Raw genomic sequence first — 27,984 nt, 5'->3', positions numbered from 1 at the left:
GTGGTCAATGAAATGGTCCTGTAAGGTATGTGTTACATAAGTGATAGCTCTTTGATCAGAGACCAGAGTGTGCAAGATAGGTGTAACAAAAGAACAGCTTTGCTGTACAATAACGGATACTGAAAAAGAAGTAGTTTAAGAGATAGTTCTGCTTTTCAAAGATAAAGACTTGCTGCCTGAGTAGATTAATATTTCTTCTGTCAGAAACTTGAACCTGCAAGATAATTCTATATTGAAGGGTACATTTGATATACAAAGCCTGAACTTGTTCAATCTGTGCAAGTTTGAGAGAATAATTGCAGAGGGCTAAGGTTGGATGATTCCTTTGCTGTCAAATGGCTTCCGCTCATGGAATCTGTAACTTAAAAGATAGCTCTTCTTTATTAAGAATGATACTGCAAAATCTGTGCAACCTGAGGGACAACTCTTCTATAAGATACAGGGACCTTTAAAAGCTCATTAACCAGATATGACTGTTGCAGCATGAGAAAACAGCTTGTTCAATTCCTGAGCCTGTAAGTTCTCTGTAACCAAAATAACTGGTCAAAGCACGGAGCCTCTAAGATCTCTCTGAATTTAGGGGCATTTTTGCTGCCACGCGGCTGGGCCTTTAAGTAGTTATATATGCTGAATGTACCCTTAAATTTCATAAATCTGAGTCTGCAAGAACTGCATAATTGGAACAATAGCTATGCTTTCAGGTGTTTGAGCTGGAATGTGCCTATCTTGAGCTACTGAGATGTGTGATCTAACAAATAGCTCTTCTGTATAGGATCTTAGCATGAAAAATGTATGTAATCTGAACAGTTGTGCTCTCTGGAGCCTGAGAAACGGATAATGTTGATTAGCTGCAATCTTAAATAAAAGTCTATTCCATTTCTACAACATATGGAACTGCTTTCAGGCCTGAGGGTACAAGAGCCACAAGCTGGGAAAATAGCTGTCAAAGGCTAGAAGATGTTTAGGTTAAGGGATATGTTTGCTGTCATTAGCCTGAGGATGCAAGATCGTGTATTCTGAAGGGCAAATATTCTTCCAGAATCATTAGCAGGTCTTATCACAGGCATGAAATTGCAGTCCAAACCCAGGCCATCTGTCTCTAATATTATTGCCTGCCAACCTCAAAAATATCTCCATAAAATGGGACATTATGTCTGGAGCTCTCATAGCATGTGTTATGTTATGTTAAAATGTGTTTCTAAAGCGCACGTTCACCAGACGGTTTCTTGGCGCTATAAGCAGGAACGGTCGCCGTACCGTACAGTAAGTGGGTGTCAATTGTAAGCATGGGAGAAGAGCCAAGTTTTAAGTAATTTCCTAAATGGAGTATAGGAATCCACCGTGCGCAAGTAGGGAGGGAGGGTATTCCAGAATTGGGGGGCCAGGGTCATGTATCTGAGGCCACTGTGTTTTATCCGTTTAAAAGAGTGGGAAACCAGCAAGTTCTTTTTGGAAGAGCGTAGATCGCGAGAGCGAAGATACCGCTGAATGTTTAGAGCAATAAAAGCATGGCCATGTCCTCACAGGGCTTTGTAGATGGTACAGCCCAGCTTGAACAGGCAGCGTTGAGGAATAGGGAGCCAATGAAGGCTTTTCAGCAGTGGTTTCACGTGGGAGTGCTTAGGCTGTCCAAGAATGAGTCTAGCTGCCTCATTCTGGACCTGTTGCAGGCGATGTGCTTTGTACGCAGGTATACCTACGTACAGGGAGTTGGCATAATCAATAGGCAAGATGACAGGGGGAGAACCACTTGGGTCAAGGCTTTGATGGAGAGGAATCTGCTGATTTTCTGGATTCTGCACAGGTGGAAGAAGCATGCTGAGACTACCGAGCTAACCTGGACCTACATGGTAAGATCGTTGCTGACCATGATTCCCAGGCTTTTTACTGACGAGGCAGGGGGGGGCTCCCTAAAGATAGAGGCCAGAAGCTGGGGTTCCACGGGTTAGCCACGCCATCAGTAAGAATCAACTCTGTTTTATCTGGATTTAGTTTGAGTTGATTAGCATTCATCCAATCACTAATGAAGTTCATTATAGATTGAAAGTTGGTGATAGATGAGGTTGATGGATCAGTGTTAAAGATCAACTGGAGGTCATCAGCATAATTAAACACGACAACCTTTCTCTTACGCAAGGCTGGAATCAGGGGGAGAATGTACAGATTGAAAAGTAGAGGTGATAAGGAGGTGCCCTGTGGGACCGCGCAGGTTAGTTTTGTTTGTTCTGCCCTGAAGCTAGTGAGGCGAACGTATTGGTAGCGATTACCAAGGAAGGAGGTAATCCATTTCAGTGGTAGACCCTGGAGCCCAGCGCTGCTGACACAGCAGACCAAAATCTGATGGTCGACCGTGTCGAAAGCAGCAGACAGGTCAAGGAGCACCAGGACCTGGGTGGTACCCTGGTCCGCTCCCTTTCTTAGCTCATCCAAGACTGCCTGGATAACAGTTTTGGTGGAATGTTCAGTCTAAATCCTGCTTGGTGAGGGTCCAGATAGTGGGCCCGTTCTACAAAGGAGCGAAGGCTGTTGGCAACATGGGCTTCCATGACCTTGCTCAGGTAAGGTAGCAAAGAAATAGGCCGATAGTTGCCCGGTACCTGCGGATCTAAGCTAGGTTTTTTTGAGGAAAGGAACAACCTCAGCCATCTTAAATAGATCTGGAACAGTCCCTTGGGCGAGAGAGTTGTTGATGAGCGATAGGTGAGGATCCGGACAGCATAAGAAAACTTCATGGAGGATGTGAGGAGGGCAACTGTCCAGAGGGGAACCAGAGCCAACTTTCTTGAGAAGGCCAAAGAAGGTTTCTTTGGTGACAAGAGGAAAGTGATCCAGAGAGGCAGTGTTTGAGTCACAACATAAATAAGGCAGAGGGTCTATATGTTTAGGAATGCTTGCCTTAATGGTAACAATTTTTTCAATAAAAAAATTATTAAGTTAGTCACACAAATATTGAGAAGGAGTGAGTTTCGCAATAACTGTCTAATTTAGAGAGTTCGTCCACTATCGAAAAGATTTCCTTGGCTTTATTAGCGGAGTTTAGTATTTTGGACGAAAAGTACTCAGCCTTGGTCTGAAGGATCGATACTTTATAGTCTTTAAATAAAGACATAAAAATGGCCTTAAGATTAGGGCAGTAATAGCGTCGCCATTTGCGTTCCGCTTGCCTAAGGGTTAATTTCTTTGCCTTCAACTCTGTTGAGAACCAGCGTTGTGCATCATGGGGCCTCTTTATTTTAACTTTCCTCAGAGGTGCCAAGTTATCTCTGGCCCCGTCCAGCCAGGTATTGATTTTTGCCGCTTGAGTGTGGGGCAACTGCTACCCGGCAATAGGTGCCGAGGCGGTTAACATGGAGCAGAGGCCTTCCATATCCACTTTGCTCCAATTTCTGGCTTTGAAGTTGCCTAGTGGGGGGGGGGGGGGGGGGTCAGAACGGGCAGAGGGGATGACAAAGGTAACCAGATGGTGATCAGACCATGTACACGGGGCCACTTGTAGATGGAAAATATCCAAGTTGGCGGTCCAGACATGGTCTAGGGCATGCCCTTTGACATGGGTGGCGACTTTTATATGTTGAGTGCAGTTCATTCCCATTAAAAGTTAGGTCAATTCAAGAGAACATGGGCTTTCATGTATGTCACTGGGCCAGTAGTTGATGTCCCCAACAATTAAGACTCGAGAGTTATTGACCACCAGCTTGGCTATCCGGTCAGCCACCAACTGGGGAAATGTGGACATATGGGATGGGGGTCTGTAGAGTAACACACAAATGAATGAAAGATCCTGAGACTCAAATTTTAGTGAAAGGCTATCGACAAGAGGGATGCCTAAGGAGACCAGGGAGGTGAATGTGTGTTTCTGGTTGACTATAGCCGCCACCCCTCCTCCCGCCTTCCCTGCAGGTCGATCAGCCTGAAGAATGTGATAGTTACCGGGGAGCGCCGCAAGAATGTCAGGGCCCAATTCCTCCGTCAGCCATGTTTCAGAGAGGAGGAGGATGTCTGGCTTAACAGGGTCCAGCAGGTGGAATATCTTGTGCTGGTGTTTTACCATAGAGCGTGTATTTAAGTAACATACTAATAATCCTTTTTGTACCTGAATTATAGGGCTAGATGGAGCTATTGAACATTTGTTGCTTAAGGGAGACTTTTGGTCGATAGCTTTTACAGGCATAGCAGGATGAGGGTTTCCCTTGCGAGTAAATCCAGAGTGAGTTTAGTTTGTCCTTGGTAAGAGGGCTAATATCCGCAGCTCCTTTAAATAGTTTAAGTTCTGATGACGAATACATTAAAAAACTGGCATAGTGTATGGCCCCTGGCCCCGGACGGACGCAGACAGGCTTGCCTTTGGCACGCCTTCGAGGAAAAGCCTTACTGTAAGATGTTGGGTTGATACATTTCTTGTAACAAGTAACCTGTACATATCTGGGAACAGAATCCAACAACAAGCACATGAGAAATCTGTAGACAAATAATGGACTGTTGTCTTTACCCACGAGTGTGGGACCGAGATGATGTTATTAATTGGGAGACTTATGATATTACATTTTAAAAACCATGTGCAACTATACGAACTTTTGAAACAAATACAATGGATTGCTATTGATGAAGTACCTAATGGGGAGTGGACAACGTACTTCATACAGATTGCCCTGGATGAGAGGACGGATGATTTCAGACTTCTTTCCAGACCGTATGCTGAATTTCTCAGTTGAACTCGCTCTGCAAGGTCCTTGCAGAGCCTTCCTTTGGACTCAGATTTGAACCAATTTTCCAATTTCCCAAACAGACAAGACAAGCTTTTGCAATGCTGTTGCTATTACTTCTTGTAATAGTTTGCATAATTTCTATTTTCTTTTGTAGGTTTGTACTAGGAGCAGTCATGTGCCTTAGTTTATTATTGAAGGGGATTTAATTATTGCTAATGCCGAGGAAGGATTAGGCTAGATTGCATTCAGAGTATCCAATCTTAATGTTGCCACAGAACTGCTTGTTTGCCCTATTCTTGTATGCTTAAATTTCTTATGGAGGCTAGGCCTCCCAGTTGTCATACTGCAGCTATACAGCTTGATTTTGCGATTAAGCGACCTAAACATTATGAATTTGTAATAAAACCCCTAGAAATTGGCCACCGATTCCTGGTCCTCAATGTGTGGCCAACTGGTTGCACTGTTAATAAAACTGATCAGACGAAAAATGCAAACTTTTTCCCTTCAGTTCGATGCAAATAGGTCCATCGGAAGACCCAGTTAGCAAGTAAGTAAAGGGGAGGTCAATGATCCAGACCAGGGATACCTCCTCACCAAGAAGTTGGACCCAGTATTACTAGACTGAATCTGTTGGATCAACATCCAACTTAACAGTGACCACTCGAAAGATGTAATTGAAGATCAGCCCTATACAGGCCACAACAAATAATATTCACTCTTCACATCGGACTGCATACCTACCATGAAATCATTTTACAAACTGCAAATTAATCTGTAGAATTCTAAATGAAGTATTTTAATTATATTAAACTGCATACAGATCAATGTAAACAGACCCAGCTGCAACATCATTGCAACCAAGATGGTTCTCCCATAATGCCAAGAAGAAAATACATGAGGATGTCTGGGAAAGAGCCCACATTACAGTAATAGTATGAGCTGCAGAAGACATGATTTATAAAATATATACAGTTGAGGCACGCCAACAAGTTCCACTGAGCAGAAGCAGCAGCCTTTCCAGAGTATAACCCTCTAGAGACTAAGCTGACAATATTGGAAATAAAGGAGCTTTGAGACTACATCGCTCCCTAGTGTCCAACAACCCTGACAGTTTCACTATGCAGAGACCTAATTGTGCCCGCTGAAGGAGAGGGATCAAAGAGAGACATGTACAGAACCTCATGAACTTAGTTGCCGAATCACTGTGGATGTGTCTGACCCTTCTCAATTAGCTACACAGGACCTTCTTAATGGCTGACCGGCTACTAAGAATGAGCGGGATCGCCACACCATAAAATATATATTCACTGAAAAAAACCATAGGTTTCACACGTTATAGTTAGCGGGACATTTCACTCATACAAAACCATTGAAATTCCCCCGTTATAGGTAGTTCAGCTAACTATAACTCGCGCGCCCGCAATGCACTGCTGGTGACGTCACATATTACATCACTGATGACATCACTGATGACATCATCCTTGTGAAAGAGTGGCAGACCTCCTCAGCGTAATATAACCTTTGATACACACATTCAAAAATAGAAACTACCATTTTCAAAAAATGGATACCAATACCAGTTACAACAACCTATTCAGTAATTCCACCATCTATATACACATCCACTCATTCACCAACAGTTCTATATAGTCACTCATACATGTACTCACTCATCATATGTACTGATACACCTACACATCCTGTTACACACCGACAGTCATCCATAGTTACTCACACACATACAAATAAACATCCATTTATTTGCATATACAGCTATACACACACTACAACACTTTCTTATACGGAAACTTACACATACTTAATCGCTTAAACAATCACTTATAGAAACACATACTTATTTAAACAGGAACTCTTCCAATCTCTCACTCTCACATATACTCACTTATGTACATCAATACTCACATATACTAGAATAAAACATATGTAGTTACTCATAAAGATACTATTGAGACAGTAATTCACTCAGTAACACACCCATACAGTCCTGCACACATGCGGTCTTCAAAACACATACAGTGAGTCAGTCATTCATGCATCTATGCGCAATACCCCCCCCCCCACAAAACCATACACACTCATACTGATACTCAAAAAAACAACTAATAACCCATATACACACTCATGTAGCTACTCACCAACCCATGCAGCCACTTATACACATAGTGAGACACGGATACATATATTTAAAGATTTAAACATTACTCGCTAATATATGTATTCACTAAGATACACTTAATAAGTCAGTTAACCAATCAATTTTACAAAAAAAACATCCATTTAGACACTTTACCCATTTATTCTTCCATCGACCTTTAGATATACATATATAAAAAATATTTATTTTTCAGAAAGACATTCACTGGATGACGTCATGAGTGACGTCATGAGTGACGTCATGAGTGACGTCATGAGTGACGTCATGAGTGACGTCATGAGTGACGTCATGAGTGACGTCATGAGTGACGTCATGAGTGACGTCATGAGTGACGTCATGAGTGACGTCATGAGTGACGTCATGAGTGACGTCATGAGTGACGTCATGAGTGACGTCATGAGTGACGTCATGAGTGACGTCATGAGTGACGTCACCAGCAGTGCATTGCGGGCGCGCGAGTTATAGTTAGCTGAACTAACTTTAACGGGGAATTTCAATGGTTTTGTATGAGTGAAATGTCCAGCTAACTTTAACATGTGTGAAACCTATTGTTTTTTCAGTGAATTTCTAAGGTTTTTAAAATACTAATTCCTAACTATAACGTGTATGAAACCTATTTCTTTTTCAGGGAATTTGCAAGGTTTTTTAAATGCTAATTCCTAACTATAACGTGTGTGAAACCTATGGTTTTTTCAGTGAATTTGGAAGGTTTTCTAAATGCTAATTCCTAACTATAACGTGGCTGAAACCTATGGTTTTTTCAGTGAATGTATATTCACTGAAAAAAACCAAACACGCACTTCCTTTACAAAGAAATGGAAAGTTTGCATCTCTGCAGTCTCTCTTATTTTTCACCTTAGTCCTCTTCCGCTCAATCAACACAACATCCACAAATACACACACCTACTTGCTACCATTCTTGGCGGAGCTTATCAATTATTCTTCTTTAATTCAAATTCAAAGTGCAGGCCCTTTATTCAGCCTTCTTGGTAACTACTACCCGTGAATAGCAGTGGGTAATTTGCACACTTCCGTCCTTTCTTGCGTCTTTTCTACCACACACTGGGGCAGATTTACAAGCTCCTTGCGCCACTTTTGCATCATTTTTCCCACGAGCTTGTAAATCTGCCCAACTGTGTGTACTTTATGCACTAGCTTTCTTCCTTAGATGTGGTACTCATTTCTTTTGCTCCCACTGCGGAATCCAACACCCTATCTGTGTAATGAGCTGGAAATCCAAAGATCCACTTCACTGACAATGCAGTGGGTAGTTTGCGTCTCTCCAGCCTTTATTTTTCACGTTTTTCATCTTCCACTCAATCTACACATCATCCACACATACACACATCTACTTGCTGCATTCCTTAGCTGTGATTATCAACTATTCTTCTATTTTATATTCATATTCAAAGTGCACGCCCTTTATCGAGCCTTTTTGTTGTAACTACTGTTCCAGGAATTCTGCTCCTACACAGAATTGTGCATAAAGACTTAGGACCTCAGTGAATTACGGTGTACTAAAACCCACCTTACTACACAAACCCCCTACCAGACTAGCAATCAGTGACTCATTGGTTCTTCGCCCTAGAGCAAAAACACCAATTACTAGTCAACCCAGAACATGCAACTTAGATTACATCAAGTAAGGTGGATAACAAAAGCACTCTTTCATTATAGTCTTACACCAGTCCAAAACAAGAAGTAAATAAAGACACGTGCAACTTTGAAATGTTTATTTCTAACGCCATAATCTCATGCACAGTACCTTAGATAATACAACCAAACAGATGATCAGAAACAAGGTTGTCAGCATTGTTACTATTCTATAAAATACAAAGGGAAAAAGCATCCTATAATGCTAAAGGTAAACAAATTTAAAATATACCTACATTTTGCCCTCCCTACCTAGCAGGTTAGTTTATAACTACAGAAAGTCTCATAGGATTGATTACATGGGCAGACCCATACCTCTGGTACTCAGCAGTAGTGGATCACATTCAGTTCTGCACAAACTATCAAGATACGAATGTTCTCCAACTGTGTGTAACTTTGCCTCCACAATGCATTATGAAACGCGCCAGTATCACAGGTGGCCACAGCTAACGGCTAGGGCGCTCGACCTCGGACTTGGGTTCGAGTCTCGGTAACGACGCTAAACATCCTGTGATTCTGGGCAAATCACTTAATCTCCCCGTGCCTAAAAAAATGAATGTGTGTCTCCATGTAACGTAACTGGTCCTATGAAAGGCGCTCTGATACCAGATTCGGGTCAAGTTCGCGCTATATAAAACTCTGCACAATATGTGTTATGGCTCGAACGTGCGAGGATCATTCTGAAAAACAGACAGTATTCAGGAACCTTGATGTTCCATGCTCTTACTATACACACAAAACTAGTGAGGCAGTCTACAAATCTAGCATACCAAATTATTCTCATATAAAGCAAAATACTCAGCCTTCTCTAAAGAATATCACAAGTGCGTGTTGTGTGCAAAGCAGAGCAGGAAAGCAAAAATGGCATTTAAGCTTCTAATAAACCCATGCTAACTTAACAGGTTGTGAGTGCAAGGCTCAGCCCACGACACCCTCCCTCGATCGAAGCACGTGATATAAACGTGGGCAAATTAGGAACGCAGAGTCCAAGCCTAAAAAGCAGAGTCAAGTTCACATTTCCCCCAAAAATGATTCGCTGTTTGATAGAAAGCAGTAGCTAAATAATAAAGAATACGTAGAAAAATTAAAGAGTCTTCATCCAACAGCGTGTAAGCACAGTATGTAGCAACAGCCTTTAACAGGAAGTCATTTTTCTCATCTGAAAACATTTCAGCCATCCAATTCAATAGTGTGAACGAACATACATGTTCCTCAACGACCGGAGCCTCTATCTCCATCGGAGGAAAACTCGGGTCATCTTCAATGTAACTGCGTGCCAAGAACTCAAGCGCCGCTGCAAAAACATTCCAATGTCCCATTATTCCATGTATCGCTGCTAAGGCCATAATCCCTCCGCCAGAACAGAGCAAGTCATGAACTACTGAGGGGCTCATCAGCTGGTCATAATCCGCGTTGGGAGACACCGTACTGCAGAGACACAACTCCAGGGCCCAGTCGAAATCGCAGCTCAGGCAATGGAACACAGGTTGACCCATGTGAAAAAGGAGAATCGAAACGATAATCCATAAACTGCACTCAATGTAGCCAGAGGCAGCGCTCCGTAATAACTAAGCATTCGGTTGCGGACCAGCAAAAGCCGGGACATATTGTCGTCTGCTGCAGGATGTGCATCCATATTTATGTAAACAAATTAATAAAAGCACACCGGCAACTAATGCGAGTATTAACCGCAATCCACCAAAGATGCAGGAGAAAAAAAATCAAATGAAAAAAATCCCGAAAAGACACCAAATATAGTTTGAAAGGAAGTCACATGGCCACTGCTTCTAACTTTTAAAAAGTAAGGTAACACCGTAGTCAAGGACGCATTAAAGATACTCTAAATTAACTCCCCAAAATTCAAGAGCACGTATGTATTTAATAAAGCATGCACTTCTGTGCGGGTGTTTGCTACATGAAGGACAAATGTTTCTCTAGCAGATGTAAGAGCGACCTCTTTTTGAGACAATAGCGCTCTTATACCACTCATTTGGTTGACTCTGCTTTCAAGGTCTGAATCGACGGCCAGATGGAAACATCCAGCTTCCCATGCAGAGGAGTAAACAACTTTTTTTATAGCAAACCACACGCTCAGTTACCGTAATTATGTAAGCGATGCCTGCTAACATTGCACAACAATCTGCATTATTTCAAAGTACATAACTCCAGTTTCCAGTAAACTGAACGTTGGTATGATAGCAGGTGTCGGGGTGCCTTTCAAAACTCAGTCCAAATTAGGCGCATCTTGTTTACAAGCATGTGTCTACAAATTAAAGAGTGATCTGGTGCTATTGTGCAATCCTCACCATTCAGATAGACTTATTTTCCCTCCCTCAGGCACCTATATGTAAATGATAATAACCAAGCTTCATTGAGATAAGCAATGCCTAAAGATCCATATCTGCCTATAACATAGTATTTCATGCAAACCTCAAACTTAAACAGGTTAAAAAGTAACGCTATGATACCGTGGATAAGCCACACAGCTGAATCGGATCTCCAATGAGTGACCACTTCTAACCATTCTCATAGCGCGCCCTGTGCTCTGATTTGACAGTGAGCGAGTGATCGCACCATAGTTTGTACTGCTAATCATTCTCAGCATACGCTACGAATACGCTTTCACGTTACTCGTCGCATCAAAGCTTTCGTGTGACGTCATGTACGGCGCACCGTACTCAAAAGACGCAAATGTTTTTAATTCTTTAAAAAACATATATTCATGTATTTAATGAACATAATAACAGAAGACATTATCTTGGATAATTATGAAATCTTTTTTTTTAAATTTCAAGAGAGGAGCTGCGTGGCCCTCCGCCTGGTGCCCTGGAGTCCACCACGCACAGACCCGGTTCATAAGCACGCGTGATCGTCACCACAAAACCATTAGCACGCATATCGCTTTACCACACATGCTTTTACAACTGGTATGCATTTACCACGCATGATAAACGCATAATCTTAATAATGTCTTTGTGTTGACGAACACGCGTTGTAATGGCTGTGGCTTAGGTCCTTCAGATTAGTTTCCAGGTATACGTGTGACCAAGTCTGATAAGATCAGAGGACAAGGACAAACATTGTGGTGTCTGTGGCACGAAATCTCATTGATCACAGACAAAATATATGGAGGGTAAAATGAAAGTAACAGGTATAATAAAAATAACGGAGGAAAACTACTAAAATGGCGGTGGACGGAGTATGTAATCAACGTTTGGCGCCTCGACACTTCATTTCAAATAAATATAGATAAAATATGTTTATTAATATATTACAAAAGTATAGCAGCGGATGAAACGACCCGGGAAAAGAAAGCGGCAAATTTAATACCGGAAATCAGGAGAAATTTGCTTTGCGAACTTGAAGAAAAAGAACAAGGCTGCGCATGCGTAGAGACTACAACTGATGCAGAAAAAAAAGGAAACTTTTACATACTATCATAGAAATATAGCTCTAAAAATTGCCCCCGGAATTATATATATATATATCCCTCTGAAACTCTGAAACTGAAGATTGATGAACTACAGATTGCAAAGTCCTCAGATACAAGTCTACTGGTTTGAAATACTTTGAGTGCTGTCCAAGTTTCTCAGCAAGGCCCTTCTGAAGTGATGCTCCAAGGGGTGACGGAGCAGAGTGGCACTTGGGAGAGTGCACATCAACTGGGATGGGTACCCTTCTTGCCAAAAGGGATACAGCTAAACATTGGTGGTCAGAAGTAGCTCCACCAATATATTGGTAATAAAGAGCATATTAGAAGAGCCCCTCTACCAAGTCAAAGACTGCCAAAACAAACAAAAGAAAATCAGGGGCTATAGTGGTAATATTTCCATGCCTCCGTTGCATGATTGCACTTTTGTGCAGAAATTCACAAAGATATCACCCGCTGTTGCTGTGCTGTACCATACAAAACAATCTACTACTGAATCTAAGGTATGTCATAAGCGGACATTCAGTTTAGTTACAGATTTTTTAGGATCACAGAGGATCTCTCAAGGGAATTTTGTCAAGTACTTGCTATAGACCATAAAAAAGATTTTGACACCAACTTGCTAATTTTTTAACAGCAGTCCTGAAGCAGATGGGTATGGAGGACATGTGGAACAGATTGCTCACTATTTAATAAGGAACCAGTGACCAGAATGTGGAAGGGAAGCCTGATCTTACCATTTGAAAATTGGTCGAAGTACAAGACAAAAGTGCCTACTTTAGCCCATGCTTTTCACTCTAGTCACAGATCTTATATCCTAGGATTATCAGAACGGACCGAGGGAGGAGTGGGAATACCACTGTTAGATTAAACACATACCATATCTTTGTCTATGGAAAAGATGCATTTCTGTATTTCATGGTGCTAAATACTAAGGCTTTGAAGTCCCAATAATTAGACCAGAGGGACGACTCAAGAGTAATGTTGAATAAAGCTAACTGTACTGATACTTGATTGGTGAATATGTATAGCTGAAATACTATTCTGACTGCAACAGACTTGTTGGCCTACATATTAAAATACAAATATTTTTTTTAATAAAAAAATTCAAAATACTTAGGCTTGCCAGGCAGTACAACATTTAGTGGTGTTTGGGAGATTATCTTATCTGAAACTATAGACTCAACAATAGCTGTAGAATCACAGCAACTACAGACGTGGAATATTAGATGGGAGCAAAATATGTTAAAATGCCTTGCAGAGAGGGTATCCCATTAAGAAAAGGACTTTAACAGGTGGGAATATAGAGGATGCGTTTGATGAAAATATTATATTTTGGAAGACACTCAAATGATCAGTTATGAGACGAATATCTCTGTCTATTATGGAGCCCAGGCTTTTATATTATTCCATAAGTCTACAAATCATGCTACCTCAAACAAGGTTGACAGCATTAGACACAATCACGAGGGGCGCCATATGAGGGGGAAATAGAGTAAACTTAAAGAACCTTAAGATACTCACACAGGGGTATTGGGAGACCCATGCTTCGATATTTATTACCTGGTGTCACAGATCCATCAGATCATGAGTTATCTTGGCTGGGGACACCTCAAAGCCATAAGGGTACTCGGAAACACCCAGATGAACTACCTGCACAATACACAACTCCAAAGGAAATAAATCTGATACTGAGATCAGTTGTAATAAAGTGCCCTAGATTACATCTACCAGACTTGGAGTTTTATCATAAGGTATTAAACTGTAACTTCATAGAGTACTTGGCCACAGTAAGACATTTTGTAAAAAGGTCACTTGACAAGGAAGGACTCAACTCGCAAGAGATCTGCCTATGGTAACTGTTGCCAATCCAAAGCATAAAACAGCAGGGAATAGATTCATAGACCTAGCATCAATTCTAATAAAGAGAGCAATGACAATGCATTAAAGAGCGGGAAAGGCACCACCAATTAACAAGTGGTGAAGGAATAAAGCAAAGGCATAGCTTTTCACAGAGAACAGAGGTGCCTGAGGGAGACCAATGGCACACCCGTGGGATCAGAGACTAACTGCTTTTGAGGATTCCCAAAATACAAATACAGATCAATGATTAAAGTAGGATTCATATTAAAGAGCTGCACCTCCAATAAACTTGTAAAAAGGGCAACCATACAAGACATTGCAAGGTCTTAACTTGCACCAAGTAGACTGATGTACAAAGTTTTTGTTGTTAGGAAACTCGCTTTTACCATTATCAAGGACTAAAACACATTGTCTTAAAAAATAGACTTGATATTAAGTATGTTATTTTTAAGGAATTTGGATAAAGGTGTTCAACCTGACATTGTTCAGTCAGTAAAGAATAGAAAGAGTACAAGTGTAAAAATAAATAAATATCAGTAAATAGACACAAAAAGAAACTAAATACTCCTGGTGGCTGTTCTCGGCACCAACAAATAATGCACTTAAAATGCTGTTTTATACAGATCCTTTGACAAAACAAGCATTTGCAATGCAATAGGTCGCACATTTACACGAGTTTAAGCTATTGGCATTGTAAATGACAATGCCTTCTATTTATGTTTTAAAAACCAAAACATAAATAAAAGGCATGGTCATTTACAATACCAACAGCTCACAGTTGTGAAAATGTGAACCCTATTGCATTGCAAAAGCTTGTCTTTAAAGAGGAATTAACAGAACAGTCTAGTTTATCATTCTGGCCAACAGTAGCCACCACTGAAATGCATGATTTTCAACTGTGTATGGCATGTAATTTTGACCTACACATGCAGCTGTTTTAGCTACCATTCAAAGTACGACAGATATGGGGCTTACAGATATGGGGCTTACTATACCTGCTTATATCATACATCCAACATTTGTCTTGTGGTTTAAACACAATAAAAATACTTTTCACGTACCATGAAATCATTTTTTGTAAGCAAAAGTATTTCATAGCAGATAAAAGAAAGAATAAAGATGTACTGCGTATATTCTAGCCTCGGTTTTAAATGATCATTTTGCTGAACTTGATTTTAATAAGCACCATCTATGCCTCAATTGTGCTCTGCTTTAGTCAGTTTTAATTACTTAGATTCCAATTTTAATTCATGCCAGGTCTCAATGTTCCACTAACGAACTTATAGCTCCTGACCCCACAGAGGCAGGTTAATCGGGATACAGAGTAGTATGCACCCAGTAAAGTATTATGGGCGTATAAATAGGCACACCCTGCCTGAAAACGGGCTGCTGAAGCCACAGAGATACAGACACAAGCCCTTATCACTAGAGTAAGGTCCGCAATCTCCAAAGAACAGGAAGCTATGGGAGGCCTCCAGTAAGTTAACCACTCCTACATACAAAGGCAGGGCATCTAAAAAAAAGCACTGACAAAGACAACCATGTTGGCGCTTTTACAGCAGTTGAGGTCTCTTAAATGAAAATAGTATAACCTCTAGTCAAGTGATAAAAACTTTAAGTGGAGGTGAGTAGTGTGAAAAATCATAAAGTAAGTATCGGAAGGAGAAGTAAAAAAAAATAAACATGTTGCAGGGATAATCACTCATGACAACGAAAATAAGCAAGCATTGAGGCAATGTAGACTGTCTCGTGGAGGAGGCAGGTCTTTAGGTTTGGTGGGAGGGGGAGAAACAGACACAAGGGCGATGGAGCAAGACTAAGCAGTGATAGGGTGGGTGGGGGATTGAGATAATGCTGGCTTTTTAAAAGCAGCCGGCAATAAGCAATGCTGCTAGCAAAGTAGAGTGGGGTGCGGGGAGAATGTGTAAGCGGGCGCCCGGGTTGAGGAGAAAGCGGGTGCCAACAACCAAAGTAAAAGGGCCAGTGGCCATGGGAGGTTACAAATGAAGACAGGGCGGTACTAAGGAGGGACTAACAAGCCTATTTAGGAATCAGAAGCCAGCATTTACGAAGGACAATGACACAAGCCAATGACAAATATGGGCGGAGAGTGGGCGCGGCATCAAGTGCATTCCTCAATACAGCATGCCTCACAGCGCATGCGCAGTGCTTCTAGGCTCGACCTAAAAAGGACATACACAAATGGTATTCACCACATGCTTGGCTATGCCTTTAACCAGTGGAACTCAAATACTAATGTGGTTTCATCTCACGCACAGAAAAATCAGTACCTTTCCCAGTAAAATACCTCTTTTTATGGCTTTAAGAAAGTGCTTTTTAAGTCTGGTTTGACACTGTAGCGGTCTGAAACCTATTATTACCAGTTTTTAAAATATACACTAGGATTTGGCACAGTCTAAAGAATTAGTTCCCTCTAATCTCAAGCTACTGGCTGTTTGGTGTATGATTCCGCCTCCCATGGAGTGCTTGCACTACAATACATAAGGGACTATTTGACACAAATGTATACTGAATCATGATATTTCTGAACCAACATTTTATTTTTTACTTCAGCAGGCTTAGTTAAATATTTTAGCGCAGCCAGACCTAGAAAAGCAAGCCAAACTTATTGACGTTGCTACTTTTTTGTTTAATGTGGACTTGTAACTAAAATAGTTTGTACTTTATATGGTTACATTCTTCCTTTTCAACTTCAGACTTAAATTTCTGAAAACAATTAATGAGATTAAACTTAAAATATCAGGTATTATTCTTTCCATTGACAAATTAACACACACCAGGTCCGAAATATGCTGGATACACACCTACTACTCATGGAGCTGTCTTTGCACATACCCTATTTTTTCCAAGGACGTGACAGCAACCTAGATGGACTCAGTTATTTTGGCTTTTGATCAGGAAAAAGTTTCTACCAAGATTCACCAACATGCAAAGCACTGGTATGGGCAGACAATTTAAGCTTCTATCAAAGTGGCAGAAAACTATAGCAAAGGCAGTAGTACAAGCTACTACAATAGCCTAATCCTATGTCTGTTCACAATGTTTCCATATAAAGAGACAGTAGTATATATATATATATATATATATATATATATATATATATATATATGTCCATCTGATTTAACAAGTTAGCCAAGCTAGGAGACACAAATGTGTCACTACTTCAGAGAAACGTCTTACTAAACAGACCTTCACAGCTTTTCTTTCATATGGATAATCCTGACATCAGTCACAGGTGAAAACGTGAGACAATACCACAGTCCTGATGCAATTGGTTAGTACCTGTGTCATAACAAAATAGAGATCACCCATTACCTGGGTCTCACCCAAGTTACCTCACCCGAAAATAAATTGACTAAGGGAACAGTGAAGTGTTCACCACAGAAGAGCAAAGGCCCCCTTACTGACAGTCACTCCACAGATACCAAAACGGACTACAAATGTCAGAGACATGAACAGAATGTATAATTATTTATGGTGTAGTTACCTCTCACTTGTACATGGATTATGAAAAATCAGATAGTGTCTCTTCTGCCAGTTTTGCAAACTTCAACCTTTCTCAAATAAGTTTTAATCTGCCCAAAGCTCTGCTACCTTTTGGCTAGGCTTGTGATATAGAAATACCAAATCGATTCATTCTATGTGGAATATGAGGAGACGTGACTTCCAACACCAGCTTCTGTACTTGATTAAATCTTGAAATGTTAGGCTCTCGCCAAAAGCATATTATGCACCAAGTTTAACTTTGAGATGGTAAAGGCTCTACTTGTGCACAGAGGTTTCTACTCTTGATTCACAGAACCCCATCCGGTGGCTTTTTAGTTTTGTGAATTTAGTGTTGGGACAGACTTATTATGCTACCTGCAAACTGAAAAATATGTACCTTTCTTGATTTTCATACATCTTGTGTATGTTTTAACCAACCTTGAAACACATACATATTTACTCCTGTTAAGAGAAAGGTGTTGCTTTGTGAATCCATGACAGTTGAAAATGTGTTCTAAACATATGAGAAGTCATACAGAACATATTTTTGACTTTCAAAATCTTGCCCTTTTTAAATCGGTTCACTGATCTCTTGCTTCTTTTGAGTTTCTCTGCTGAAATTAGGGTCATTTGGAGCTAGGCTGTGTACCGTCAAGTACAGTGTGATGAATGGATAATATTTCCACTGATGAACCACAAGTGACTGTACTACAGTAACATTTCAGCAGAAATTAAATGACACGGTTGGGAGGCAAAGCATAAGCTTCTAACTAATAACACTCTGGATCATCTTACTGCGCCAAGCTGAATGTTACTTGCTTTTCTAGCAGGTCCAAAGGCAGATTTTGTGTCACTGGCAATGGCCTGCATGGAAGAAGGCTAGCTTTTCTGAACCTGGGTCATGCGATGTTGATTCACATGCGAGTGCCCAGAGAAACTTCCAGTTTACCAGCACCCCTGCCGTCATACTTACCATGTGCGCCTCCACTTGGTTTCCGTGCCCAAAAAATAGACTTGCACTCTGCTGTTTTGGTGTCATGCTCACCACTTTAATAAAGCCTGTTCCTGATACAGAGGGGCAAAATAGCGAGTCTCGCTGGCTAGTGAGAACACATACTTTTACTTACAGATAAGTCAAAGCCATATGAAAACCCTAGTCAAGTAACATATCTGTGGTCAATTGGATAAATAATGTAAACATGTCTGATACATATGGTGGCCGATTAAAGAGAAAGTTCGAATATGCCCACAAACTAACTTGCATTGTGCTTCAATGTTCCTCTATGACCGCAGGGGAGAATAAGTGATCACCCCATGTTCTAGTAAGGCATGTGAGAAAATTGCCTGTGACAATTGGGGAATCGACAAGAACACAAATATTCTGAAGGAGATGTAAGTCTATGGCATTAGGATAGCTTGAATCTGAAAGGAACACAGTGGAGCGCTGTACAGAGTCATAGATAATGATTCAGTCAATTATGGACTGAAGAGAAAGCTGGGTTATGAGAGGGGACGCAAAGAGTGTACAATGTTGTGACTATGTATTATAAGTCCCCCCTTTACATACATTAAACTGATATTCCAAGCCCATCCGAGGTTTCATGGTGTTATAAAGGAAACTGGCTTTTGGCCTCATGTCTATAAGCTTACACAACTCCACTATCATACATAATATTCTTATAATGAATGGATTTATTTTAGATTACTAAAAATCAGAACTGTGTATCAAACACTACTTTAACATCATATCGGGCTTCACAAAAGCGTATAAAAAAATTCAAATATCACAAAAACAATATTCTTCAAATTGTATCCTATGTACTCCAATTCATCTTTTTTCAGCTAATAAAAACATGGAACACACATTTACAGGATTACAGACAATGTAGAGTAAGAAGATTCTTTATCCCAGGTGTTTCAAAGTTGCAGCTATTTCTCATAAATAAGGTTTTCCAATATCCATCAAACTAGTATGTTAAAAAATCCTCTCTTCTGGGAACATTGGATATCATGTTATGTATATTTGCACTAGCACCTGCAAGGGTATCCTGGTGCTCATATAAAAACTAAAAATTAAAGCAGAGAACAGAACAATCAGCCATCTACATGAGAATCTTATATTTTGAGATGCATAATTTGATTCCTATAAACACAAATCCTGATGTAGTCACTAAGGGTTACAAGTCATGCTACTGTTGGGGATGGTTCCTGAACTCCCTATACAGCCAAGCTTGCTCCCCCAACTGTAGTAGTGTTAGCATGCTGTTGTTGGGAATATAGGTTGGCAACTTGGCACTAAATTACGTTATTTCTCTTCTACACTACTCAAGCGGGCATTAAGTCAGTAATCCATGAAGGAGGATGGTGACATATATAGACACACACACACAAATATATACATACATACACACTGATGGCAGTCGCCAGTAGGTAGTTAAAGTTAAGACCTAATTTCCATAGGAAAATAATTTTTTAACTTGGCTCCATGCAGTGGGGACCTAGAAATCGGGCAAGGAAAAATGGGGTGCGTTTGTAATGTTAATTTTCATAGAAATGCATTGTCAAACCTACAGCCCGAACCGCTGAATGGAAAGGACACCAAATTTGGCAGAAGGGTAGATGTTACTCAGATTGGGTTTTTTATTATTTAGTGCAAATCTGTTCGGTAATTTTTGAGAAATGTAAGCCAAAAATTATAGATACATCTCTGGTCGCAAAAATTTTGGAGGTTTAGTGATGAATCACGCATGCACACGCCAATGGGAATGCTCTGATTTGCGGACACAACTTGAACAGAAAGTTGCAGTCACCATTTTATCGTCCGGGGATAGTACCTGGGGCTGACATTTTGTGTGAAAGCTAACTTGAGGGGTCAGGGTGGAGATACTATGACCCCATGTTTGAGAAATGGGTGTGTTAGTGACACAAGTAATGTGCGTAAAATTGCTTTTTTCCATTGTGTGCAAAAGTCAAGGCGATGCCGAGACCGAAGCGCGGCACCCTGTGAACCATCACGAATATCATCGCAAATATTGGTGAAAATATATTAAAAAAATATTTATATACACTCTTGCCGGTCACGGTCTTACACTCATGTACGCACTCAAACTCAGACACTTATACACATGTTCACATTCACTCACACACTTATACATCCAGTCACATACCAAAAAAAAGATATTGAAGCACTCGCTCACATACCCATTCAGGTACCTATGCACCCATTACATACTCAATTGGAAAATCACGCACCCATTTACAGACCCACTCAGTCAGACTCGTGCATAGTCTCATACCTACTTAGAGACTCTTACACCTACTCACATATCCATACAGTAACTCACACACTCAGTCACAGACCCGGTCAGAGACTTATGGACTCACTCACTCATACACTCAAACTCAGACACCCACTCACAAACTCACTCATATATACATGCACCCACTCACTCACCCAGTCAGTCAAAGCTTACGAATCCACTCACAGACCCACTCAGACACTTATGCATAAATCCATTCACTCACCTACTCAGAGACTTATGCTCTCACTCACAGACCCATTGAGACACTAATACACCTCTCACAGATCCACTCCGACACACACACACACACCCATACAGTCACTCACACACACAACCACTCATACACCCACTCAGAGAATTATGCACCAAGTTATTTATACACTCAGACTCATGTACCTACGCAGTCGCACTCACAGACCCACAGAGATTTATGCACTCACAGATTTACTCAGACTCTCGTGCACCCACTCACTCACCCATTCAGACATCCCCTTAGACACTCATCTATGCACTCACAGACCCAGTCAGACAGTCATATACTTAATTACAAATTCACAAAGGCATTCATGCACCTACTCACAGATTGAGTGAGAGATTTGTGCAACCAATCACAGACCCATTGTGACACTGATGCACCCACTCATAGATGCACTGAGGCAGTCATGCATTCCATTACAGAAGTATTGATACACTGATGCACTGCCCCACAGATCTCTTCAAATACTCATACATCGAATGAGAGACTTAGTGATACAGCGATGCATGCAGTCAGATTACACTGAAAAAAGTATGCACTGTGTTATAGAGATATTAAAGGAGGTATACATATTATATAGTCGTTTAGCTAGTAATGTGTTTAGTGTGTTGGTTTTAATTCATTTTGCAGTTATAAAAGTTTTGAATGTGTGGGGGCTATTGAATGCCTGCATTTGATTTGTCACTTCGTGACGTATTGGCAGCTACGGATATCATCGCGACGTCACCACGAAAACGGAAATCGGGTTAAATGGTTGTATTTATACAAACTCCCAACAAAATTATAACTTTAACCAGTGCAGTAATAAATCCCTAGTGTCTAAAATACTGTAAAATGTGTGCATATATGTGTTTTGCACACCCTAAAAAAGGCACAATCGTCACAGTTATCGGAGCCATCGTGACTTTCGGCATGCTCACAAAAACGGGTAGTAGGGTTCAAACAAACTTATTTTTAAGTTACTACAAATAAATGTGTACAAACATGTTCTTTAAATTGGTGATGTGTGTATTGCAATAGTTAGAATGAATTTTTTAAGTTCAAAATTTTGCATGTGGTGGTGGTCGTTGAATGTCTCCTTTTGTTTTGCGATTGTGACGTGATTGTGATGTCGCCACAAATTTCAAATAGTCTAAAAAAAAAAACTAATATTTGAGTAGAAAATTAATACAATTTTGGACTCTTGGGTGGTTCTGATTTAAAAAAATATCTTTAAGTGTATTTTTCAGTATGCCAAAAAAAAACAAATCACAACGAACTCCCTCCAAACCAACTAGCAGGAACTCCATAACCCTCTGAAAAACTGAAGAGGATGACACTAAGCCAAAAAGTATGCATAAAAATGTGAACACCTCATCAAGGGAATTATAAATGAGGTGAGATCAGGGCTCGAGTCGGGGTACCACGCGGGTGGACGGCATCCCCCCACTTATTTTAACCCCTTCAGTGCTAATGACAAGGGTAACTCGTCATGGAGTTTCCATTGATTTCAATGGAAAGTGCATGCGGAGCCATAAAACACCTTAGCATCCAAGTGGTTAAGGGGTCTTACCGGGTGGACGCCGTCCCCCCTGCGCAAAAGCTGGGCTTTAAATTATAGCGGTATTCGCCCTCACGGCCGGCCGCCCCGTTGATCTCCCAAGTTAGTCCTGCAGAGGTTTACTGCTCTGATGGGAGGCTCTCGGCCGCCAGTTGTGCGTGTCTGTGGCAAGTGCTTCGTGACGTTCTGCTTGGGAAGGCGCCACGCCGGTCTGTCAACTCCTGTGTGCTGCAGCAAATGGCGCTGGGGATTCTCTGTGAGGTAGCCTTCGGCTGCACCGCTCCTACACTCTTACAGGGTGTTGAAAATACCGGGCCTCTCTGCATCAGGGACGGCCAAGCCCCCATAACAAGGTCGGTACAGACAGCCGTGCTTGGCATCTGGTATGAGACGGAAAACTAGGCCACCGGATGCTCTGTCGCCGTCTTAACAGTCAAAATAAAGATGCAATGGCCAGACAGGGTCGTTATTTAAGCGAAAGAAAACCACTTTAATAACCTCTGAAAACACATACACCATAAAAGCAAAACAACAGCAGAGGACCACAAAGTGTAGATCGAGTGTTTTTTTACCTTTCGTGACGTCACTTCCGGTCGTGACGTCACTTCACGTATTTGAGCGCCCCCCCTTTTTTACCTTCCGTGACGTCACTTCCTGTCTCTGAGCGTCCCCCCACTTCTTTATTTAGGACTTGTGCCCTGGGTGAGATCCTGTGATCTTTTGTGTAATCGCACCTGGGAGTCCGAGGCTTTCACATCCAGTATGCTGAAAACCTTAGCGTCCTTAAGAGTAGATAATATAATTAGAAAATATTGAGTACGAGATATCTGTCCAAAATTATTTCCCGGCTGAGGGCTCTGTTCTATGCAGAGATGTACCTCACCTCTGTTTTCTTTTTACCACAACTATGGGGCACACCTGCTGGTGGGTGGAGTCGGAGTGCGACCCATTCTGCATATTTAATTGGCTCCCTCGAGCTAGAGCTGACGAGCTCGGATCCCGCACCCGCGCCGTGAGAGGTATCAACCTGAGAACACTTGGCAGCCTGCACAGCTAACCCCGAATAACCTACACTCTGCTGACGAGGAACAACTATTCCGAAACACCGGTGTCCAGAGTTGGTGCTGCAACCTTGCTACAATACACTGTTTCGATATAGCGCACACGCTATCAAAGACTGCATCTACCATGATGCTCCTGGGGCACACCTGCTGGTGGGTGGAGTCGGAGTGCGACCCATTCTGCATGCTCTGTGATATCCACTGGCATGATTATCCATAAAGTGTTATGTTTCGGAACTTCCTACTTAATCTGCTTCTGCACTCGCAATGGCTATCTCCATATTTAAGATACCACAGGAGCAGCACCCTCTTTCAACCTAATGCAGTGAGAGTAGGGCGTTAGACACCCTAGACCTTAAGAGATGGAAATTCAGTTACCACATCCAGACGACAACTGATCACCTCATGATCTACTGCCTTCTGAGCCAGGCAATCTTTAAAGCTGGCTAGGTGACCAGGATGCCCACACCTATAACACAACCCATTGAGCTAATGTATTAAGCTTGTTACCCGCACCGTGTTACCACTGTTTGCAAGTCACTGAAAATAAATTTATGAGATCGATTTGATCAGTGCCACAGTCTCCCCATCTTATACGATTCACTCTGAGTTAGGGGCCGGTTTTATTACAGATATGATAAGAGTGGCCCCCTTAATATTCTGGCTGAAGACCTGGTTGAATGATGAACTCTCCCTGAATCATGCCATCCTTAAAGATTGCCTCACACTGGACAATGTAAATAAAATCAAGTGGTTATCCTATGTTAAACAGTGGTTTTATAAACTAGGGAGACCGGAGCTCTTTTTCCCACCCGACAAAATAACTCGCAAGGACATAGCATTAACAAATGCTACAGACACTGTCCTTAAACAGAGAGGAAATTGAGCTCAGAAAACCCACTGTAAGGGCTAACCTCATTGTTTCCAATCCTCCAGGACCTGAATTTTACCTTGTTTTAGTTAATCGTTCTTACCACAGGTTTCTTTTAACACATTTTCGTTTTAATATGATTCATTTGACTTTAGGTTACTTCTCTGAATGGAGCAGTCCTGAACAGGCCCCACCGTGTTCCTGTGATAACTTTTCAACGCAGGACACAATGCATTTCTTGATGTTTTGTGATCATTACACGGCTGTAAGGATGAAGTTTCTTGTTCCTATCCTTATAAGGAGGCAGGGTTTTTTCAAGCTAAACCTGCTCACCTATATCTACAATTATTAAACAGCCCTAGAGTTATTTTTCATGTTGCCAGTTATCTGGTGGGTGCTGTTAGGGTTAGGAACCAGAGAAACTGATAAACTGTAACTGATTGTATTTATAAATAGATGAATTCTTTGTATTGTACTTTTTATTGTGCAATGTAATATGGCAACTAAATTTTATTATAAAATGGTTTCCTTTTTAATCTTTATGAAATTTGTGGAATATTTTTCATTACATGAATTTGTAACTGTTTTTAAAAGTGTACTTGACTGTATTGTATGCATCACCGTCTTTTTATGATATTGAATTATCGAAATAAAGTATTTTGACTGACTGACTTTTACTTGGATTTCGTCTGCCTCCGTTTTTACAAATCTCTCACACATAGGAATTCATCTACTCTGCTTGTTTGGCAATGGTTAGAACGTCAACAAATAGGTGGTCTGTCCTAATTCCATAATAAAATATGAGGCATTCTGACCACTTTCTTGAACCGAAGAGATGTCTAATTTGTCCCGTATTTTAATGGACTGCTTTTGGCTGTCTAGCGTAATTTTCCAGGATATAACAACTATGACACTGTCACACAAAATTTGGGAAAAAAACATCATGTACGTTAGCCCTCACTGACCTAGAAAGCCAGAGGGGGATAATGTAGAACAAAGTGCAAGCTGGGGCGGGATCTAGAAAGAACTGCCTCTTTGTGTTCAGAAATCAAGTGTCATTTAAAAGTGGGCAGTGAGGCAGGTCCGGCTGCTCAGAATCAAGCCAACTCTACAAAGCTGTCAAACGGCCAACAAGTGTACCACTATCAGGCCCTCGAACGAACTCTACAAAGCTGTCAAACGGCCAACAAGTGTAACACTATCAGGCACTCGCGCTTTTCTGCCAACATAATTTAGCAGAAAAGTTATCTACATGTCTTAGAATGCACTGTCAAGTATGGCAGCAGTGAAAGAGTATCTAACCACCCTCTCCCCGAAAGCTGCACAGGGAGGAACTACAAATACGAAGGGTGCAGACTAGGTCAGCCTTTCAATTGGGGACTGTTACCCAGCTCCCCGCAGCAATGGAAGCAGCAGAGAGATAATAGAACGGCTGGGCAGCGCACGATGTCATACGGTAAGGGGCATGTAGTCTGTGTGCGCGGTAAGATTAGGCTCTACAGTGACGAGATCGGATTAAGCAATAGGCAGACCCCTCCACAACTAAGCTAGGGAAACATGCAACAAACCTGGTGGTAGGAGTCAGAAGAGACCAGTAGACACCCACTCCGCTCCCGTTTCCAAACGGCCACGGAGAGAAAGGAAGCAGGCTGAAATCCCACTGCAGTCAAGACCGGGAACAGGGGATGCCAGTGACCGGCATGGTGCGCCCCATATTCAGAAGTAGAGTTCAGAGCAGCCTCCCTACTGTTGTCAATCCTTTGGTAACTAGGGGAAAGAAAAGCCCTACTTCCCCACCCCGCCCCGCCTTCCACACGCGAGCGCTCTGTTCACCTCTCAGACTCCAGCGCTACAAGCGGCGCAGCCTTCTCCCACTCCCGGGCACTTCCTGTACTCCAGCCCGAGGTCCTGCCGAGGCCTAGCACGGGCGCCTCCAATGCTCCTCCGTGCAGCCGCCACGCGCCCTGCTACCCCAGGCGCTGCCCTGTCCCAGGCAAGGGTCAGGACAAGTCAGGGACCACGCCAGCGCCTCGAGACTTACCGTAGATGGGCCGGAGCCGCCTGTCGTTAGGGTCCTGCACATGGCCCCGCGTCGCCATGATGAGCAGCGCACCGCCGCAGTGCGCCTGCGCAGGAGGCGGGCGGCGTTAAAGCTGCAGTGTCTGCCGGTTCAGTGCGAGCAGGTGACAGTCCCACGGCCGAAGAGGCCCCGCCCCCTCTGTCAGGTGCAGGCCCCGCCCCCGCATGGACCCCAGCAGTGCCGGGCGCTGGTTCTGTATACAAAGAGCGAGGCACAAGATGTAAAGTAAGCTCGGAGCCGCAGCTGTGTCTAATGGAGTCTGACTTGCTTTTAAATACAGTGCCTTGATGCCAATACTGGGCAATATGTAACAGAGAGGGTCAGTCAGTCAGTCAGTCAAAATGTTTTATTCGACTCATTTACAAGTCATACAAAGAATTTAAAACTTTTCATACATGAGTTTAAAAATATTTCATACCTATTAACATACGACACTAAAAACCATCTACGTTACAATAAATCTAGGCATACAAAATTTTAAAGGAAAATATCGATAAAACTAATGGGAATGCGTTTTCATCCTTGCTGCTGCTACCAAGAAATTAGCTGTACAAAAAGTGGTATGTATGTTGGTCAAAGATTGTAAAAAGAGCAGAGCCGGCCTCACTTGTGTGATACCACTCTCCTTCAGAGGTGGTACCAAATATTTTTTCCTTGGCTCTGCATAAAACCGACAAAACATAACAAAATGCATAGTATCTTGGACTGAAAAATAATCACAGCTGCATGGTAAAGCTAATTCCGGTTTTTCCCATTTTTTAAAAGTGCCTAAATAAAAATGTAACAAATTAAACCTAAATTTAATTAAGAGAAACCTATGGAACGGGATTGTGACAAAACCAAGGAAAATGAGTTAACGAGTAAATAATTGCCCCTCACTGACGGTTTCGTTAATTCCCTCTCTTCACGAAACGCTCTTGCCCTCGCCATAAAGTTCTTTTTTACAAGATCAACGTCTTGGGCCTTAATGTCCTGAGGAGAGGTGAAGAGCTCAGGTTGACCCAGTTCTGTAAATGCCTTCAGCAGGTAAGCCAACCAAGGGATCTTTTTAAAATGGTCAAGGGACAAAACGTCAGACATGATCCTATGGTTAAGTGGCAGGTCTTCGTTAAGCCACGTCTTTAACCAAAAGATCAAGGGGGCCATATTCAGCCCGTCAGTAAGGAAATCTAGGCCCACCTCCATATGTATGGAGTAAATTGGTGTGGACTGCGGCACAGAGAGGAGTGACCTTATAAATCTGTTCTCAGCTCTCTGGATAGGTTCCAGATTTACATAGCCCCAGAGTGGTGAACCATATGACGCAAGGGAAACAGATTTACTCCTATATATTTTTAACAATGCTTTCATAGGCCTAGCACCTAACCTACCCGCAAAGCCCATAAGGGCGGACGACGATCTCGAGACCGCCAGCTTCTTCGCCCTCACCTGAGGACCCCAAGTACCTCTTTGATCGAATAGGACCCCAAGGTAGGGAAAAGTGGAGACCCTAGATACCATGTCCCCTCTGCACCTAAAGGATTTTGTTCTCCTTTTGCT

The 27,984-nt window shown here is 41.8% G+C and overlaps 1 protein-coding gene across 1 annotated transcript in view; it reads right to left on the bottom strand.

Moving 5' to 3' along the window:
- The window catches only part of NAA25 (N-alpha-acetyltransferase 25, NatB auxiliary subunit), a 988,861-nt gene extending 962,308 nt beyond the window's left edge, over nucleotides 1–26,553 (bottom strand). Inside the window, exon 1 of the mRNA XM_078667429.1 lies at nucleotides 26,407–26,553. Coding sequence (XP_078523555.1) covers nucleotides 26,407–26,464 — 58 coding nt within the window. The 5' untranslated portion in view covers nucleotides 26,465–26,553. The remainder of the gene's footprint in view (nucleotides 1–26,406) is intronic.
- Nucleotides 26,554–27,984: the final 1,431 nt, after the last annotated feature.

Source organism: Lissotriton helveticus, chromosome 11, assembly GCF_964261635.1.
Source record: "Lissotriton helveticus chromosome 11, aLisHel1.1, whole genome shotgun sequence".
Taxonomy (NCBI): domain Eukaryota; kingdom Metazoa; phylum Chordata; class Amphibia; order Caudata; family Salamandridae; genus Lissotriton; species Lissotriton helveticus.
The sequence above is the reverse complement of the archived record's forward strand: the minus strand, read 5'-3'. Positions and strand labels throughout refer to the sequence as shown.